The sequence below is a fragment of the Tenrec ecaudatus genome, chromosome 3 (genome assembly GCF_050624435.1).
Source record: "Tenrec ecaudatus isolate mTenEca1 chromosome 3, mTenEca1.hap1, whole genome shotgun sequence".
NCBI lineage: Eukaryota > Metazoa > Chordata > Mammalia > Afrosoricida > Tenrecidae > Tenrec > Tenrec ecaudatus.
In genome coordinates this window covers 143,021,003-143,042,820 of record NC_134532.1, presented here as the reverse complement: position 1 = coordinate 143,042,820, position 21,818 = coordinate 143,021,003, and the positions used below count along the sequence as shown (strand labels likewise).

Genomic DNA, 21,818 nt, shown 5'->3' with positions numbered 1-21,818 from the left:
GGGATATCATCCTCCAGGCCTGATGGGCCAAGATGTGCTCCACTCTCTCTTCCTCCCGCTTCATTTGCTCCCATTTGCTCTGATCAGACATGGCCCCCTCCCCTAGCTGCAGCTTCAGTGCCATCCTCCAAAGTAAATTTTTCTGGGTGAGGGGCAGTTGTCCACATACCTGGTATGGGGGCCGACCCCTCAGGCCCACCCTCCACTGGCTCCCTACTCCTTACCTGCACACTGCATTCGTCTGGCACTGGATTTGTATCTGGTCCCTCTTTCCCTGTAGAGACACAAACAATAACCTCCCCTTGGGTGGGTCGGTGCCCTATTCCTCCATCACGCATATTTTTTTTCCCCCTTTCCTCCCTCCACCACTGTTTTAGTTGGCTACCATATGTACACCTGGATTTGGTCTGGCCAATCCCATACTACCTGGAATTTACCCCTGGAGTGTTTGTATACAGTAGCATTTTCTCTGTGCCCCTTTTGCACTTCCCTTTCTGTTCTCTCTCAGAGATATATACCTCAGAGGACTTATGTTACACTTGTCCTGTTGTGCTTGGCTTACTTCACGTAGCATAATTTCCTCCAGTTCTTCCCATGTGGCGATATGCTTCATGTGTTCATCACTGCTTTTTAGCGATTCATAGTACTCCGTTATATGTATATACCACAGTTTTTTAATCCATTCGTCTGTTGATGGAAATGTGGTGTTTCCAACTCGTTGCGATTGTGAACTGTGCCACAATGAACATTGGAGCACAGATGTCTGACCGTGGTTTGTTTTTTGCCTCTTTTGGTTATATGCCCAGTAGGGATATTGCTTCTTCGTATGGTAACTCAATTTCCATCTGTTTGAGGAATCCCCAAATTGATTTCCATTAGTGGCTATACATACCTACAGGTCTACCAGCAGTGGATGAGAATTCCTATCTCACCACAGCTCCTCCAACACTTGTTGCTTTCAGATTTTTTTAATTGGGCTATCTTTGAGGGTGTTAGGTGATATCTCATAGTTGTTTTGATTTGCATTTCTCTTATGGCTAATGATCAGGAACATATTCTCATATATTTATTAGCCATTCGGATTTCAGATTCTGTGAAACTTCTGTTCAGGTCCTTTGCCCACCTCCTAAGCGGCAATTAGTTTTTCTCTTATTGTAATCTGGAAAAAGTATTGTAGATTTTAGTAATAAGGCCTTTGTCATTGATGTGTCATTGCTAAAGATATTTTCCCAATTGGTGGACTCTCTTATTACTCTCTTGGTGAATTCTTTCGATGTACACAGGTATCTTATCTTCAGTAGACCCCACTTGTCTATTTGTGTCTTCTCTGTGTTTGTATCCTTCCCTATTTTTGATAGACTATGTATTCCCTGTGCCAAGATTCTCAGGTTTGTCCCAATTCCCTCATTACTGGCCCAATTTGTTTGGGTTTTTATCTTAAGGTCTGTGATCCACCTTGAGTTTATTCTTGTGCATGGAGTGAGGTAAGGGTCTTGCTTCATTTTTCTGCAGGTAGATATCCATTTGTTTCCAGAACCATTTATTGAAGATGGCATCTGCTTCCCATTTAATATTTTGGGGTCCTTATCAAAGATCAGTTGCCTGTATGCTGATGTTTTTATTTCTAGGTCATCAGCTCTTTTCCATTGGTCTGAATATCTGTCATTATGCTGGTACCACACTGTTTTGACTGCTGTGGCCATATAGTACATGCTAAAATCAGGTTGAGCAAGCCCTCCCACTTTGTCCTTCTTGAGGAGTTCTCTGCTAATTCTGGGCTTCTTCCCCCTCCATATGAAGTTGGTAATCTGATTTTCCAATTCTTTGAAGAAGGATGGTGGTATTCTTATTGGGATAGCATTGAACTTATATAGTGCCTTAGGCAGAACTGACATCTTTACTATATTCAGTCTGCCAATCCATGAGCATGAGATATTCTTCCATTTGTTGAGGTCACACTTGATTTCTTGAAGTAATGTTTTATAATTTTCCTCATACAAATCTTTTGGGTTTTTATTCAGGTATATCCCTAGGTATTTCAATTTGTGCTTGGCTATTGTAAAAGTTACTACCTTTTTAATCATCTCTTCTGTGATCTTCTCTGATGTGTGGAGAAGTCCAATAGACTTCTGTTTGTTGATTTTGTATCCTGCCACTCTGCCATATTCCTCTATTACTTCCAACACTCTGCTTGTAGAGTTTAAGGGATCTTCAATATATAGAATCATATCATCTATGAATAATGATAATTTGGCCTCTTTCTTCCCCAACTGAATACCTTTAATATCTTTTCTTTGTCTTATGTTGATAGCTAGGACCTCCAGTACGATGTTAAATAGGAGAGGGAATACAGGGCATCCTTGCCTGGTCCCCTTTTTCAGTGGAATTGTTTTCATCTTTTCTCCGTTAACTACCACAGTAGCTATTGGTTTTTCATATATGGCTTGTATAATATTAAAGAATTTTCCTACTATTCCTATCTTCTTATGTGTCTTAAACAGGAATGCATATTGGATGTTGTTGAATGCTTTTTCCGCGTCTATTGATATTATCATGTTCTTATCATTTTTCCTGCCAATGTGGTAATAATGCTGATGGTCTTTCATATGTTGAACCATTCCTGCATCCCTGGTATGAATCCCACTTGGTCATGGTGAATTATTTTTTTAATATGCTTTTGTATTCTATTGGCCAGTATTTTGTTAACGATTTTTTGCATCGATGTTCATTAGGGATATTGGTCTATAGTTCTCAATTCTTGTGGCATCTTTTCCAGCTTTAGGTATCAAAGTTATACTAGCTTCAGAGAAAGAGTTTGGGAATTTTCCATCTTTTTCTATGTTCTGAGAGATTTTGTATAGGATTCATTTCAGTTCTTCCCTGAATGCTTGGTAGAATTCTGTGACGCCATCTGGGCCGGGGGATTTTTGTTGGTAATCCCTTGATTAGGTTGTCTATTTCTTCCATTGCTATAGGTCTGTTGAGCTTGTTGACATCCATCTAGGATAGTCTAGGGAGGGATTTGAGTTTTTTTTCCCAATGATCTTTTTTTTTTTTTCAGAGAGTGGTGTATTAAAGTCACCAACTATAATTTGTTGAGCCTATGATCTCTTTTTTCATCTTTTGGAGTGTTTGATTTACGAATTTTGTAGGTCTCTCATTAGGTGCATATATATTTATTATGCTTACTGGTTCTTGGTCTATTGTTCCCTTGAGCATTATTTAGTGCCCCTCCTTGTCTCTTGTTATGGCCTGTATCTTGAGGTCAATTTGGTCATATATTAAAATCGCTACCCCTGCTTTTTTTGCATTACCATTTGCTTGGTATATTTTTCTCCAGCCTTTAATTCTCAACCTGTTTTTGTCTGTAAGCTTTAGACGAGTCTCTAGGAGGCAGCAGATCGATTGGTTATGTTTCCTGAGCCAGTCTGTTAGCCTCTGCCTTTTAATGCTTGAGTTCAGGACATTGATATTCAGTGTTATTATATCCATCTGTGGACTCTGTGATGTCATCTTGTACCTTTTGTGTTGGATATTTCCCTATCTACCTATCTTATCTGCTTGTTTTGTGTGTGTGGTTTATGTTTGCCTTCTTTCCACTATTGAGCTGATGCTATCCTGGGGGCTGTTTCCTCTTTGTCGCCCTATGGGTGGAATTGTTCTATTTGATGGTCTCTTATTTGCCCTCAGTGAGTGTTGATATTCTGCCCATATTTGATCGGTAAGGATCTTTTGTAGGGCTGGGTTTCTTTTTATGTATTCTTTGAGGTTGTCCCTGTCTGGTAAGACTCTTACTTCTCTATCTTAATAGATAATTTGGCTGGGTAAAGTATTCTTGAGTTTGCGTTATTTTCCTTCAATTGTTGGAATATGTTGCTCCATTCCCTCCTCTTCTTCATTGTTTCTGCTGATAGATCTGAACATACTCTTATTGGGGTACCTTTAAACCTGACTGTTTGCTTTTCCCCAGTTGCTTTTATGATCTTCTCCTTTTCCTCATAGTTAGATAATTTAACATTTATGTGTCTTGGTGACTTCTTATTGGGATTTAATTTGGCTGGTGTTCTTTCAGCCTCTTCAAAGGTTGCCTGATTTTCATTTATTAAAATGGGGAAGTTTTCCTCTAAGAATTCCCTTGCTACTTTTGATGTTGACTTCTTTGTTGTATCTTTTTCTGGTAGTCCAATTATTCTAATATAGTTTCTTTTCATAGCATCAGACATGGCTCTCAAGTTTTCTTCAGCTTCTTTGTCTTATTTTGACTGCTTTTCCCATTTGCTGAGGTCTGCTTGGTTATCCTCCAGGTCGCTGGTCCAATTCTCTGCCTCCTCAAGCCTTTTGGCAAGGTCTGTCAATTTTTCACTGGATTTTGTTATTACACCCCTTAAGTCTTGTATTTCCCTTTGGTGAGTCGCCTTTATCTCCTCTATCATTTCATCTTTTTTTCTGTATTGCTTCCCTCATATCCTTTATGACTTCAAGTAGCATTTTGAAAATTTCTTTTTGTTGCAAGCTAATATCTGCTTCTTCTCTGCTCATCGTTAGGTTCATGAGTTCTTCTGAAATTGTCTTCTGTTTCTCCTGCTTCTTCGTTGAGGCTGTTAGAACTGGTTGCTGTTTACGTGGTGTATTAGAGGAGCCTGGAGCCATATTCCTGAGTTGAAGAGCCCTGTGCTCTCTCTTGGATGATTCGTATGAGTACTTCTATGAACTATCTGCAGTAGCTGTACTGAGGGTTCAGTCTATCGCTATATCTTCCTATCCATCCAGTATTTCATTACTTGGAACGTGTGTTGGATATTCCTCTCATGTGACACTGGTCGGTTTATTTGGGACCACGAGGGTGCCGCTTCCCTGGCTGATCACTAAGTAGGCTTCACAGTTCTTGGAGCACCTCGGCAGGCCTGTGGTGTTTTTCTCTGCAACTGTAGTGCTGAGGAGGGCATGCTAGTATACCCTCGTTGGTGTAGAGCTCTGTAGCTGGCAGGAGAATTACCGTAGACAGAGAGATCATCTTGTAGGTTGGGTGGATGTTCCCTCAGTAGCGTGGAGCCCCACAAGTGGTGGTCAGGCGTTTCCCCCAGTCACATGTAGGGCCTCAGGAGTTAGGCTGGGGATGCCCCCACATTTTTAGGGGTGAGCCCCCTGTTGCTTGATGTGTGTAAGAGGATGGGTGTGAATTCCCCAGCTGCTTGCCAATCCAGTAAATGTGGGTGGGAGTTATCCCGGTTGGGCTGTCAGAGTTGCCCTAGGTAGAATGGAGTGGCCTGGAGGCCGGTAGTGGCTTGTGACAAGAAACAGAGTGAAAGCAGAGGAAAAAGAGAAAAGGGGGAAGGCACAGACTGGAGCAATAATGCCAAGCAAACTGACACCCATTCACACACACACAACTGAAATTCATAGAGTAAGCAAAAGTGGAAATAGTAAAAAAAATAAAAGAAAATAACTAAAAAGGAGAACTAAATCTTCTGAGGCTGTGGTAGGAAATAGAGAAGAGCTAGCTAGAAGAAGAGGAGAAAAGAAGAAAACATGAAAGAAGAACACAAAGAAAGATAAAAAGAAGATAAAAGGAAGTATAAGGAGAGATAATTTTTTAAATAGTTAAATAGGTGGCCCCATGCTGTGCTGTGTGTAGCACTGTCTCGTCCTGTGTGCAGCACTGTCTTAGGGGTCAGGCTGTCCACTGGGAGGACAGGGTTGCCCTAGCCCGAGTGTAGGGGTCTGGGAACCAGCAGTGGCATGTGAAAGGAATGAGAGGGAGCAGAGAGAATCATACAAGCAGAGAGAGATGCAATGAAAACAATGACAGAAAGAGAAAAAAAAAGGAGAATAAAGAGAAAGGGGGGGAAACATTCAAGCAATCAGGGATCAGCTACCATTTTATTCTTTATTTCCTCCTTCACCCTCTTTACCATCAAAGCCAGTTGACAAGAAGAGGATAAAGAGGGAAAAAGAAAAAAAAGAAGAGAAAAAAAAACACAAACCTGAGCTTGTTGACACTGACTGTGGTAGGAAAGATAGAAGGGCTAGTGAATAGATAGAGAAGAAATAGAGTAGTAGGTACAGAGATAACTGACACTTGATCACCTGTCCATGAGGCTGGAGGAGTTCCACTCTTTCTCAAGGCAGTGGGGTGGTGTACCCACTTGATATAGTGTTCCACAGATGCTGTGTGGGATTACTTCAAAGGCAAGATTGCACCCGCGGCCAGGCATCAGTTGAGTGCTGGAGTTCGCTGGTGTACCTGCCTTGTGCTATATGTAGAACTGTAGGAGGGCTTGGGGGGGTGGGGGGAGGCAGGCAGGGCCCCCCCAGCTATGTATAGAATCACTGAGAGGGAAGCTGGGCTTATTGTGCTATCTAGTCAGCTGGTGCTTACTGGATCAGAGGATTTAATTTTTTTATCCCCCTGGCCAGCTAGAATAAAATCAAATAAAATTATCTCCCAGAAGTTGACACAGCGGGTCTTTGTTATGCTAAAAGCTGCCAGGCCCTGTAGCTGAGTTCTTCCCTTCCTTAGCTAGGATGCTTCTTATGCTGATTTATGTTAAGGGGCTCCTGCCTATGAGCTCCTTGGAGCTGATCAACCAGACTTGGGTTTGAGTTTTAAACCAATAATATATATTTCACCCCCTTTTAAAATTATTATTATCCATGTGATGTTCTCTGATATCGGGGTTGTCAGGCTGACCCCCAGAGGGGGAGATCCAGCTTATCAGGGGGCTAGTTTCCTTCTCAGCCAATTGGAACTAAATTCGCTTCCTGGACTCCCAATTTTCCACCTATTTTTCCCATATCACGGTCTACCTGAGGTAAGCATCTACTTTTTCTTCTACTCTAAATTATGGCTACCCGCCACCACCACACCCCAAGCTGTGAGCTCAAGGCAGCCAACTGTGCAGAGAGTTCCGGTGTGGGTTTCCCCTTTGTCTGTGTCAGCCTGGAGAAATCCCTGCTCCCAGCTAGGGCGCAGCCGGCACCCACGAGCTCGCCAAAGCTAGAGTGCTTTAGAGTGTTCTTGGTTTGCTTTGTGGGTGGAAATCAACATAAAAAGGGGTTCAGGAGAGACCCTGGTACCCTAGTTCTAATTTCAGGACTCCACCTCCCCGTTTCCTTCACCTTACCTCACAATTTTCTGGTCTGGCAGCAAGAGTTCTGATTGGATGAGTCCTATCAGGTCACCATCTTTTCCCCTCCCAGAAGTGAAGCATTTAAGAACTAGAGAAATGTTATATATTTCATCGTGGCTATACTGCACCTACCTGGCTCGACTCCTCCCCATAACCCTTCTGTAAGGGGATGTGCAATTGCCTAAAGATGGGCTTTGGGTCCCCACTCAGCACTCCACCTCATTCACAATGATATGAATTTTTGTTCTTTGATGCATGATACCTGGATCCCTTCAACACCTTGTGATCACACAAGCTAGTGTGCTCCCATGTGGGCTATGTTGCTTCTGAGTTAGATGGCCGCTTGTTTACCTTCAAGCTTTTAAGATCCCAGATGCTATATCTTTTGATAGCCGGGCACCATCAGCTTTCTTCACCACATTTGTGTATGCACATATTTGTCTTCAGCGATTGTGTCAACAAGGTGAGCATCATGGAATGCCAGTTCAATAGAACAAAGTATTCTTGCATTGAGGGAGTACTTGAGTGGAGGCCCAATGTCCATCTGCTACCTTACTACTAAACCTATAAATATGTGCACATAGATCTATTTCCCCATCATCATATATGAATATAGTTACATATGTACATGCTTGTATTTAGATTTCTATAAATTCCCTTTGCTTCCTAGTTCTTTCCTCTATGTTTCTTTACTTTCCACTTGTCCCACTATCATGCTCGGTCTTCATTTGGGTTTCAGTAATTCCTCTCGGTTACATTGCCCTTGAGCAAGCCTTACCAGGCCTCTTACACCCTCCTCACCACCAATTTGAATCACTTGTTTTCCCTTGTCCTGGGTTTTTTTAACACCCACTTCCTTTCCCATACCTCCCCCGCTCCCATGTCCCCCTGGAAGCATCGGTCTCATTGTTTCCTTCTCCAGTGTGTTTTTCCAGCCTATGTTATCCAGATAGACCTAAAGAGATAATAATATGCACAAAAGCAGGACAGAGCAAAACAAAGCAAGCAAAGAAAACAAAACAACAACAACAAACCAATAACCAAAAAAGAGAAAAGCCTGTAAATAGTTCAGGCTTTTAGGAGTGTTTTCCGGTCGAGTCTGACAGGGTGCCATGCCCTCAATAGAAATTTTAATTTGACGTCTGAACCACAAGATAGGAATGAGTGATATTAAATAGCATCCCTCCAGGGATAAGTATGAGTCATACAGTATTTGGGGATTATCTGAATCTATTTCATAAATAATTACTTAGGCACATGTGTGAAGTTAATAATCACACCCATATCCTCCTTTCAAATTAGCAAACTTCTGAGCAGTATGATCAAGCTCAAGCGATCTTCATTATTGTTGATTATACTGTAATGCAAAGCCCAACTGGGTTGCATAGTCACTTTGGTCCGTAATCCCTTTTCCATGGGATTGAATGTGTCCCCAGGAAGTTTGACTTGATAAACTCCAATTTTGAATTCAGCCAATGAAAAGACTTACAATGGGCTATGAATGCTCAACTGTTCTTCTCAATCCTTTGCATAGACTAAGGAAGCCAGCAAAGATGTTTGAAAAATCACTTTTTAAAACTTTGTGCTTCAGAAAGCACAGACACTACTGTGTCATAGCCATAGAAATTTTAGTAGGGGAAGAAAAGTTCTTACTAATATTTTCCCAATCCAGTAATAGAAATATATATAATCCTTGTAAGCAATCCTTTCTGAGCAACAAAAATATGAAGGTTAATAGACTACATTTTGGATAATTGTAAGAAATGCCCTTAATATATATTTCTTAATTTCTTGCCTCACACAACAGCAAAATTCAGTGTGAGGGTAGGTCCATTATGTGACAAGGAAGACATAGAATGATAGAGAACAAAACAAAACAGCATAGAGTCAGGGTAACTGAATTAAATAAATGCAGGTAATTTCTAACTTTTGAAATTTCATAGTAATGAATAACCAATTTTTAAAAGTTTTATGCAGCTTATCATCAGGTCAATGTCCTACATACAAGTCCAAGTGCATACTTGTCTGGTGCTCTACTTCTTAGATGTTCACTTGAAGATGTTTAAAGGTCACACTTATAAAAACACCTGAAAACAAAAAATCAACATGTTCTCGAGAAACAGAACCTGCAAGGAAAGAATTAATTTGAAACTAGCTGAAAGTTTTATGCAGAAATTTTATTTCAGTTGAGTTCTTATGATCATACGGACTATGTTGCTCTCCATTTGTTAATGCATATACTAATTAACTTTATAAATATTTATTTATAGCTTTTACAACTGGGATAGTCATGTTGCTGTTTGGAATTCAAGCCCCAATTATCAAGTGATTGCTGATAATCCAGAAGGTTTACTCTTCAAATACAAAAGAGATAGAAAAATTCTCAATGTGGACCCCAAGGTAATTTTTATTTTTCACCAAGATCTCTTTACAACTGGATTATATGGAAGTCATTATTCAAATGTGTGTTAAATATTTGATCATCTTAATTTTTTTAATTTAGAAGTAAGAAAAATGAAATCTTGAACAATCTCTATATAGTAATAAATAATTAATAATTGTGTTAGGCTCAGTTCTCTGCAGCAGCAAAACCAGAGAGGACTTTATATCAAGAAAATGGCTCACACAATTGTTGTAGCAGCAGATAACCCTTTAAGCCCCAGATGCTATTTTATCTGATGGCCAGGCACCATCTAATTCCTTTGCTACATTGTCCTATAGCACCCTTCCCCTCCATGTTTGCTTCCTGAAGGTGGAAAAGAAGCCCGCCATTGTCAGTCACCGATGGACTGTGAAGCGTATCATCCAAAATTGAAGGCAGGGATTAGTCTCAGAGCCAAAAGACCAAGAATCTGGTTTGCAGAAGGCTATGAATTACAGTGGGAGGCCAAGATTCATTAGTAGAACTATGTAGGAAATAAGACTCCCTCTCTCTACAGTGGAGGGATAGGAGGAGAGCGATCACTAAACAGAGTACATTGGTGACTTGAGTGCAGAAGGTCAAAGGCATAAGCCTGACTTGGACTCTCAAACCTTGTCAGCAGAGTCCCCCTACGATGAATGCTGGATCTGATCTTGTTTCCAAACTTAATGTATTTGGTGGTTGGACTGTTTTGTTTGTTTTATGATTGCACATATTAGGGGATATCTCAGCAGTGTTATGTCATTGGAGTTCACCCTCTTGAAGTTACAGTATATGTCTTTCATTTTTGAGTCTATGAGCCTATAGCGTCAGCCAGTGAAATAAGGGTTTTGGCTGGAGGGGGCATACAGGTGGGGGTAGGGTGAAAGGGTGACATTATCAAGGGGTTCAGAAAGAATGTTTGGAAACTGTGGTCACAAATGTACATTTTTACTGGATGTGATTGAACAATAGAATGATTTAATATATTATTGATCATAATGATAATAAATATATACATTTATTGTTGACTGTGATCGACACACATATATGTATATATAGATGTATATATGTATGTATCTTCTTACACACGTAGTTTTGGTAGTGAATGAACCCAAGAATGGTAAGAACACCAGAAACAAATGTGGCCAGTCAGAGGTAAACTAACCCTAATTCACCAGGTCAGAGAGCAGGTTTGATGGCAGGCTACTGGTGGTTTCCAGGACAGGCTGGCAGGCAATATAAAAGGCTGTTGGCTCAAGTCCAAAGAACCAGAGGTAGCTGAGCCAGATGTAAGAACCAGAGCCAGGAAAAATAAAACAAGTTTCCCCACAGCATCCACTTATATAGGAAGTAGGCAATTCCCCCCTAACCACTGAAGAATTTTTCTTTCACTTGTATCAAGGTTCTGAACTGAGTAAGAAGGTTTCCTGTTATTCTAATCTTCATGTAACTGTTTAGCTGATCCAAGCAGATCCCAGTGGATTATACTGTGTTATGTTACATCAGGGGAGATTATTAGGTCTCAATTTCAAATCTACTGAAAATGCTGGCCTAGATAAATTGCCACCAAATCTATCACAGAAATAATAATGAAGAGTTTGGGGACAAATTTAAATGATATTCAAAAACAGAAACATAATCCTCGGTGATGCTCTTGGGGATGTTTAGACTTTAGACACAAAGTCAGTGGTTCAAGCCCTGTAGCCATTTCACAGAAGGAAAATTAGGCTATCTGTTCCTATAAATATTCTCAGGCTCAAAAATTATAACAGTAATTGAATCAATGTCAGTGGGTTGAATTGTCAAAAAAGCATTATATTATGGAGCCTTAATCATTCAATATGTATGCTAAGAAAATCATCCAAGAAACTGAACCATATGAAGAAGAATGGGCAGCAGGGTTGGTAGAAGACTCATTAACAACCTGCCACGTGCAGGTGAAACAACCTTGGTTGCTGAAAGGGAAGAGGATCTGAATCATTTACTGTTGATCAAAGACGACTGTCTTCAATATAGTTTACAGTTTAACATAGAAAGCCAAACCAACACGACTCACAACCAGTACATTAAGCACCCTACAATAAAAAGAGAAGACATTGATGTTGCCAATCATTTCATTTTTCTTTGACCCACAAACCATGTGCTAGGAAGCAGTTGTCAGGAAATCAAATGATGTATTTCATGGGACAAATCTGCTACAAAAGATCTTTTTAAAGTGTTACAAAATGAAGAAGATAATTTGAAAACTATGGTGCACCTGACCCAAGCCATATTGTTTTCAGTCACCTTCCATGAGTTCCAAAACTGGGTTATGAATTGGAAAGATTAGATTATAGTGTTGACAAAGAAGATTAAATATAGAGGGGACTGCAGATGAATGAACATGCCTGTGTTGGTACTGCTAGAATGCGCCTTACAAACAAGGATGGTGAGACTCCCTCATAGGTACATTGGGCCTGTCATCAGGAGAGACCAGTCCCTGGAGCAGGCCATTATGCTTAGTAAAGTAGAAGTTAGCAAAAAAGAAGACTCAAGATATAGCAACATAGTGACTGCTGTGTTCAGCCACTAGGAAAGAGAACTCACTATGGCTCCTAACATCACCACCCTGATATTTAAACACATTTTATTAAAATATTATAAAGATGTATTTTCCATGACACTTCCATTTTTAAAGACAGATATATACATCTTACTTATTTTAAGACTACTTGCATGTTGATTGATTTTAGCCATGAGTTGACATGGCTAGAAAAAAAAGGCTGAAAATTTATTGAAAGTAGTGTTTTGGAGGTATTTCAATTCTTTTAAAAATATTTTATATATTGAAGTATCCATTTATAATTGAGAATCTAAAGGGGAAAATCTTTAGAGTGAAAGAAACAAATTATATTATACACATGGGTTAAGGACAGTGACAGATCCAAAGAAAGGAGGAGTCAGGGTCTAAAAACTTTTTGATCCATAATACATATTCTTTAATATTCATTTATTATAGCTTCTTTCTCATGAGGATGCTCAATAACTATATGTTCAAAGAAAATATGAATAAAATTCCATAGCAGGAAATTAATTATCATCTGCAATCAGATTCAGCTGCAGATATTAGAAACTTCCAGACAGTGGTTAAACAGTGTAGCAGGAAATGACTTATCATATGCAATTAGAATCAGATGCATACATTAGAAGCCCCTACACAGTGGCTTACACACGAGTCTTGATATTGGCAATTCCATGTTGATATGGCAGCTCCACAGTTGCCTTGAACCAGATGGTCCTCGTCACCATGAACCAAATTGGCTCTCTCATCAAAACTTCCACATAGTAAATGCAACATGGAGAATAGGGTAAGTGACACAAAGAACAGGACCTCATTGCCCATATGAGACCCATGGTACATGTAGGGATTACCTATATTTTCCTCCTCTGAAGTTTAGTGGGAGACAGCTGTCTCACTTACAGTGTAAGCTATCTCCATAGGGTCACTATGAGTCAGAATCAACTCAACAGAGAGAGAGAGAGAGAGAGAGAGAGAGAGAGAGAGAGAGAGAGAGAGAGAGAGAGAGAGAGAGGTAGAGGGGGAGGGGAGATCTTCTGGCAGGAGCACAATAGGCGAATGACTTGAAGAAATGGGCTTCACTGCACCAACACTTGCATCAGAATCCTCAGAACACATCCCACTAATTATTTCAAAATAGAGTTCTCAATTTTTTTCATAATGTTTGAAAAGCCTTTAGTTAATGAGAACACATGGCTTTGGCAAAAAATTCAAAGCAGAAAATTATTTGGTTTCGAAGTGGTTCTAGAAGGTTCCCCAAAGCTACCATATCTATGTTGGCTATGATTTTAGCGTTTAGTCACGTGGTCATATATAGCTATATCAACACCTATGTAATGTGATCTGTATTCAGGTGCCTGTACACCTAGCTGAAAATGGGGGTCCCTAGAAAAAGAAAAAGAAATAGTTATGTTAGACAGCTAGTAGTTTCTGACACTATACTACCTCCTTGAAATGAGCATTAAGTTCTCAAGTTTGTTTTAGCAAAATTAGGAGACTAAGTCAGAATGCGTGTACAGTCTTTTTTTATGTATCTAGGAATGTCCGAGAAGTTCCCCAGTATGCTTATCTCAACTATGTCCTCTTTTATTCTCACAAATTGTGTCAATATTTGATTGATTCAGGAAAAGTACAGAAAGTTTAATAGGAGGCATTCACAGCCACTTAGTTTTAGAAGGCTAAATTCCATATGAGGTGATTTCAAAAACGTATTGACTTTTTACATTATATTCTGCTAAGTTTTCCACAAAATTTTGAAACTCTATCATACATTAAAAAATACATAATTGCTCATTGTTTCATGAGTACAAATCAAATCCATTGCCATCAAGTCAATTCTGAATCATAACATATTTATCGATAGAACAGAACTTCCACACAAGAATTTCTGAGGCTGGAATATTTACAGAAACAGATTGAAATATTTTTATTCCACAGAGCAGCTGATCAGTTTGAACCACTTAGAAGCTGAATGCTTTAATCATTGCACTACAAGCCCTTTAATAGCTTAATTAAGATGTGGAAATCAGCTATTAAAATTTATTATTATTCTAGTAGTTAACTAATAGCATACATAGATTTCAATAATATATGTCATAGATATTTTATTTTATAGTCTCTGGGGGAATCATTGAACACTAACTATTAATTGAACACAGTTCAAAGAACTTAAAAACACTCAGCTGAAAAATAATCAATCATGGCATTTCAATGACTTAGTCAACAATACATTAAAATATAGTATTTCCTTCTCTTTTTTCCTTTTCCTGGAAGAATTGTATTATGATTTTTTAAAGTCATGGTGAAATTTGTAGAAATGGTTTTGTAAGTTTTACAAAAAGAACAAGGACTGAGTTAATGAGTGTCAAAGCAGGGATTAATGCATTAGGTTCTTAATGATATTTGAATATTTATATATTTCTTTAAATGGTATTTTAAATTTAACTTTTTGAAAATCAAGATCATACACACTGGAAAACCAATGATCATCAGTAACAATAAACAAGCTGCTTATTATTTACATGTACTTTAAAAATGCATTTATCTTCCCTAGATTTTAATGTTCACAAGGGAAAATTAGTCTTTTGTTCTTTGTTTCTGACCTCCAGGGTCCCTGAGTCTAAAACCTCAGTTCCAATTCACAGAGCCTCTGATTCAACTGGTCTCAGAAAACTTTTAATTAGCAGCTGGTGTGATTCCATACAGATTGTCTTTTAGCCATATTTTAGAAACCCTTCTCTATAAAAGGACAGCTTCTCCACCATTGCATCCTCAGATATGAATGCATGAGCATTCATATTTTATGGGAAAGATAGATCATTAATATGTTCATCTCCTGTATACTTTGCAGCTCACTCAAAGATCCATGACCCTAATATTTTTCATACATCCAACATGTGGTGATGGAGGTGGAGGTGGTCCAGATGGTAGTGGAGGTGGTGGTGGTGGTGGCGGTGGTGGAGGTGGTGGTGGAGGTGGTGGCGGTGGTAGAGGTGGTGGTGGAGGTGGTGTTGGTGGTGGTGTTGGTGGTGGTGGTGGTGGTGGAGGTGGTGGCGGTGGTGGTGGCGGAGGTGGCGGTAGTGGCGGTGGTGGCGGTGGTGGTGGTGGTGGTGCTGATGGTGTTGGCGGTGGTGGTGGTGGTGGTGCTGATGGTGTTGGCGGTGGTGGTGGAGGTGGTGCTGATGGTAGTGGAGGTGGTGGTGGTGGTGGCGGCGGTGGTGGTGGCGGTGGTGGTTAGGTGCCATTCATTCCATTGTAGCTCATAGTGATCCCACCTGGTCCTGGTCCTGGTCCTGCGCCAGCTCACAATTGTTGATAAGTTTGAGCTCATTGTTGCACCCACTTTGTCAATCCACCCTGTAAAAGACCTTCCTCTTTTTCACTCCCCTTTAACTCTACCACGTATGATACCTTCTCCCTGGTATCCAACACCATGGCTATAAATATATAATGACAAGAATAAGATTTAACCATAAAAGATTTTCCATAGTAAAATGCATTGAACTCCGTTCTAAAATGAACACCCCCATGTAACTTCATCTTTAAGATCCCATAAAATAGTTTTAAAACAATATGATTCAACTCTGTTTTTATTTGCTTTAAACACTGCCTTTGAAATCTTAGGTGCCTAAGAGAAGATAAAGTAAAGGGGGAAACAGTGATAAACAGGATGTGTTTTCTTTATGCAACAGAGATGTAGACTCATAAATTCTAGAACTGGTTCTCATGAAACAGTTGTTTGTGAATGGTAACAGTAAGGGGGAAAAAGAGATAGAAAATTGGGTGAGTCTTAGAACAAGTAATCTAAGTTCATTGGTTAAGAAATTCCAAATGCAGTAAGAGTTTGGTTGCATTGAAAACAGGGCCATGGCTTTAACTTCCCTCCAGCTGTAAAACATCTGGAATAAATAAGACAAGTTTCTATTTTTGAGTGAAGAATGCTTGTCTGAGTGATTCACACCCACCAAAATGTTTCCAGTGCATTATCTTTAGAAAGTCTGTGTGGAAGCACTTTGTACTCACTCCCCTACATTTTCTGGACAAATAAAAGGGGGGGGCAGTTCTTTTACACTTAAGAAACATTACCATAGGAAAGTTTGCTTTGAATTTTACCATAACATTGGAGGTCTAAAATCTCTATGATCTACTATTAATAAGAGTCAATTGTTAAAATAAAGTTATTTCTTAATTATGATATTCTCCTCCAGCCCCAATTCATTAAAAGACTTGTGAGCACCCATAGCTTGGGAAAATGTTCCTGGTTATAAGATACTCAGCAAACATTCATAAATGATGAACTACTTCCTCAAAACACACACAAAAGCAATGCTACATTAATTCAAAATTGAGAGTAGGCCATTGATACGTAATGCAGCAGGAGTACAAGAACTATGATTGCCATTTTTATTCTATGTTAATCCAACTAAGTCAGAGAACACATCTAGATAAATGTATCAGTGGATGTAGCTAGCATTGCCTATTTTTAGGCTTTGTAGAGGTCATTTAGAAATCTTTATTTGGGTCTGTGTTCTCAAGTGAGCTTGTGCAGTCCCAGAAATATGTAATTTAAGATACCTCAAATTAAGACTGGTGAATTAGAACATGTTTTTGACTCACACACACACACACACACACAAAAAGTCTGACTCAAACTGGTTAAATTACTTTCTCAAGGTCAAAAATGAACGGATAATAGAAACTAGCAATGGAGCTGAAACTCAAATATTAAGAGACAGCATGAGAGACACACAGATGAGCACGATATCAACACTTTGCCCTCCAAATGCTTTCATTTTATTTAGGGAAATCAGGAATGTAAAATATAGAATTGCAATAGAAAGCAGAAAATGATACATGACCAAGGAAAGATGGGTTTGGAACTCAGTGGAAGAAGACGTTATGTTTGATCTGAAGAGAGGATGGGGAAGAAACAAGGGAGGGGTGTTTGATAATGAGTAGGTCACACAATCCAACTCAATTCACTGGCATGGAGCCGACCCAACTCAGAGCAACCCCATAAAACAGAGTAGAACGGGGACACTTTGACCAGAGTAGAAAGGCCGTGCTTTCTCCAGCAGCGTGGCTGGAGATTTGGCGCTGTTGATCTTACCTTTAACACCCCAGCGCATAACCTACTACATCACCAGGGCGTGGACTTCAAAAATTCTTGGAAAAGGGACATTAAGAGGATGGAATTTTTCCATAAACTTTTGAAAGTCCCCTCATCTTAGTGGGGAGGGAAGCATGAGGAATTAAACTCATAGAGATGCGGTGGTGAATAATATCAGGGAGGAAATGTCTTTAAAAGATAAAATTCATCAGAGTGGAACAGGGACAAGAATGCCTAAATATATCCATGTGGCTGGTGCATTGGCTTGGAGAAGGAGTGGAGTAGGAATTAAGTCTGAAAAGAACATGAGAAGCCTTGAATTCAAGACTGTTAATCATCTTGGGCTGGACTTCATAGAAACGGGGGATGACCAGGCAGGGAGGGTGTACAGGGAAGCAGTAGGTCTTAAATAATGCTGAGTAATTAGACTAAGGGAAAAAAAACTGGAGACAATGATAGCATGATGACAATTCAGAAGAGGGGAACAACTCAATTAACTGCTATCTAGTTGATTCCAACTCACAGGGAGCCTACAGAACAAAGTAGAACTGCCCCCTTTGGTTTTCCAAGGCTGGATTTTTTTATTAAGAGCTGTACGAGCCTGGAGTAAAATTATTTATTAAAAGAAAAATAAGTAAAATATTGATGAGAAAATATTACACAAGCACAGGCCAGCTATGAATCACAATACATGAACTGTTAATTTGTACAGGTTAAATAAATTCTTCTTTTTTTTTTTTGGTTTCTTCCAAAACATTTTTATTGGAAGCTAATACAGATCTCATATTGTCCCTTAGTTCAATCACATCAAGCAGTATTGTACAATTGCTAACATAATCAGTTTCTTTTTTTTTCTCCATTTCTAAAATTTATTTTTTGTTGTTTTCTGTTTTTTTCTTTTTAGAATCATTTTATTGGGAGCTCATACAACTCATATCACAATCCATACATACTTCCATAGTGTCAAGCACATTTGTTGCCATCATCATTCTCAAAACATTTTCTTTCTACTTGAGCCCTTGGTTTCAACTCCTCATTTTCCTCCTCCCTCCTTGCCCCCCTCCCTCATGAACCCTTGATAATTTATAAATTATTGTTATTTTGTCATGTCTTACACTGTTCAGTGTCTCCCTTCACCTACTTTTCTGTTGTCCATCACCCATAGAGGGGGTTATATGTGGATCCTTTTGATCGGTTCCCCTTTTTACTCCACCTTCCCCTTACCCTCCTGGTGTCACTCTCATTGTTGGACCTGAGGGGTTCATCTGACCTGGATTCCCTGTATTTCCAGTTCCTTCCTATCTGTACCAGTGTGCATCCTCTGGTCTACTAGATCTGTAAGGTAGAATTGGGATTGTGATAGTGGGGGGGCAGGGAGTGGGGTGGGGGAAGAAGCATTAAAGAACTAGAGGAAAGTTGTATGTTTCATCATTGTTATACTGCACCCTGACCGGCTTGTCTCCTCCCCACGACCCTTTTGTAAGGGGATTTCCAGTTGCATACAGATGGGCTTTGGCTCTCCACTCTACACTCCCCCCCCCCATTCACAATGATATGATATTTTTGTTCTGATGATACCTGATACCTGATCCTTTCGACGCCTCGTGATCACACAGGCTAGTGTGGTTCTTCCATGTGGACTTTGTTGCTTCTCAGCGAGATGGCCACTTGTTTATCTTCAAGCCTTTAAGACTCCAGACACTTTCTTTTGACTGGCGGGTACCATTAGCTGTCTTCACCACATTTGCTTCTGCCCCTGCTTTATCTTCAGCGATCATATTGGGAAGGTGAGCATCATGGAATGCCAGTTTAATAGTTTAATAGAACAGAGTGTTCTTGCATTGAGAGAGTACTTGAGTAAAAGCCTAGAATCCCTCGTCTTCCCCTGTGGTATATCTAGAAATAGAGGCCCTGCTCTAGTTAACCCATTTTTGAGTTTATCATACTGCATCTACTGATCATCCAGATAAATAAGTCAAAACTTAGAGATTTCCTACCTACCTAAAAATAGTAACCAAAAGATCTTATTCCAATGTGTGAGAGGGGTGCGTGTGGGGGCTCGGAGACTGGAGTGAGAGTGAGGTGTGCCGCTTCTGGATGACATAGATCTTGGTAAGATTGTGGTTCTCCACCTGGGCTAGATATGAAATCTGTGAGACTCTGGTGTTTCCTCCGCTGCTTTCTATTGAGTTGGTCTACGGTGGAGGATGAGGCTGGTTCACAGTGGCTCTCTAGCTGATACAAATATGCAATCAGGCTGAGAGGTAAAATGCAGTAAGGTGAGTAATGGCGGTGACTTTCTGAAAGAAAACTTGAACTCAAGCTATAGTACCAAGTCCTTTGGTTTGTGTGTTTTTAAATCACCTCGCAGTGCAGTGAGAATCTATGGCATTTGTGTTGTGATTTAGATTAAATAGCTAAGTATCAGAATATCTAAGCCATTTGATAGAAGTTGACATCTTTTGCATTGGTTACATTTCATTGGTGTGCTTTTGAAAATCAATTGCATGAGAATCATGAAATTCTGTCAGAGAGTCTTCTGTGTCATGTGTAGGGTCTAGTAGAGGCCATTGTAAAAGCAGGTGCTTGATCAGTGGGCACCCAAAAAGGACACATTTAAGAGCTTTGAGAAGTGTGTGTTCTATTAAATGTCAAAAGTTGATGAAATTGAGTGAAATCGAGTGCCTCATGCGCAGGACACATTGTAATCCATTTAGCAGGACATAATTATTTCCTCTGTGCAGATTGTATTAGAGTGCCAACTACAAAACAGAAACAAACAAACAAACAAACACCGTGTGGAGTTGATACTACTTTAGGCAGTTCCGTGCGTTAGAAAGTGGAATAGCCCCACAGGGTTCCCTTGCTTTGGTTTTTACAGAAGCAGCTCACGAGGCCTTTGTTCCACCATCAAACGGACAGCCTCTTTGTTAGTAGTTGGGCACAAACCGTTTGCCCTATTTAGGGACCTTTTCTAGAGGAAAGAGATCCTCAAATGTTGACTACTTTTTTTTCAAATAATAATTGTGCAACCAGAAAAAATGAGCTACTTTAGAATACAAACTAGTCTCCCAAACGCTCAATGTTCATTTTGAGCCCACCATGGGTAGACAAGGAGCAACTTCTGTCCATTTTGGAAAACATCTTCCCTTCCCTTTTCATTGTCACACTAGCTAATTGAGTTATAAGCATAATCCCATTCTCCACCCCTAATGGTTCAAAGTGACCCAGTCGGTGCTGTGCAGCAGGCATGCACAGCTGGTTAAGTGTCCATGGCGATGCTAAAGGTTAGCTAAATCAGACAGCCATCGCTTTATGTAGACATATTTCATTATAAAATGCCATTCCCTTCAAAATGCGTTTTAATCCAACACTCTTAAAGTTACTTACATTACACATTCTTAAGACTTCATAACCAACCAAATAGTATACAGACAACCCACCAAAGATTTCTGAAAGGTTTTCATAGAAATATGATTACACTGCATGCTTCAGATTATTAATTATTAATTGATGCTATTTTCCCCATTTATTTGAATCACTGTAGTATGGGCTTCTGTTACACATTGGATTGCATCCCTCAAAAAAATATATCCTGAATCCTAACGCCTATAACTGTGTTATTTAGGAATTGATCTGTTTCTGTCTTGCTAAGAGAGCATTTAGGGAGGGTATGTTTGTAGTCAATCACGTATGTGAGGTGAAATGGTCAGATCTGGACAGAGTCGCCAGCAGACATAGGGGAAGATAGATGTCATGGCACATGGAGGTCACTGAAGAGACAGTGCAAGCTCAAGGACCATCTCCCAGAACTGACATAAAGAGACAACCTCCCCTGAGACATAGTGCCTGGATCGCAGATTTTAGACTCAAACTTTGAGACAATACGTTTCTGTTTGCCAAAAGCCGCCCCACCCACCCTTGTGGTATTTCTGTTATCCAGCACCATGTAATTAAGACAGGATGGAAGCGCCTATTCTCACTATCACTACCTCAGTAAGAATTGCCTCAGAGACTGAGTTTGTCCAAAGTCTCACATTTTACACAGACGTGGAAGGAATGTGTAACTGTGAAACCTCTGACAGGAACCCTTGCTGGGCGTGTTCCTCCTTATCTCTTCAGTGTGTCAGTGTGTGGTTCAAACTCACTGCCATTGAGTCCACGCGGACTTGTAGTATAGTGGGTCACATGTTGTGCTGCTAACCACAAGGTCAGCAGTTCCAAACTACTATCCCCTCCTTGAGAGGAAATGAGACTTTCTACTTCCAGAAAGATGTACAGTCCCAGATAGCCCCAGGTTCAGTTCTACTCTGTCCTAAAGGATCACTATGAATGTACATGGTTGAGACTCATTAAATATCTGTGGGTTGAGAAGATTGAGCATTAAATATTTGCTAAAGGAATAAATCATAGGTCCAAAAATAATCACTGAAATTGTTGAGGTTAGCTTAAAAATATTTTAGGATCTTAGGTACTCAAAACATATGTAGAGCTACTGCTATTTTTGGTTGAAACAGAATAATTACCCCTGGTCGCAACATTTCCTTTGTAGGTGACCTAATCCTCTGGTTCTTTGCTGATCCTAGAGTCCAGGGCAACCGTGATGATCTTTGGGTG

General features: G+C 39.8%; 1 protein-coding gene across 1 annotated transcript in view; it reads left to right on the top strand.

Moving 5' to 3' along the window:
• The window catches only part of CFAP299 (cilia and flagella associated protein 299), a 695,469-nt gene that overhangs the window by 650,157 nt on the left and 23,494 nt on the right, over positions 1-21,818 (top strand). Inside the window, exon 5 of the mRNA XM_075544913.1 lies at positions 9,401-9,530. Coding sequence (XP_075401028.1) covers positions 9,401-9,530 — 130 coding nt within the window. The remainder of the gene's footprint in view (positions 1-9,400; positions 9,531-21,818) is intronic.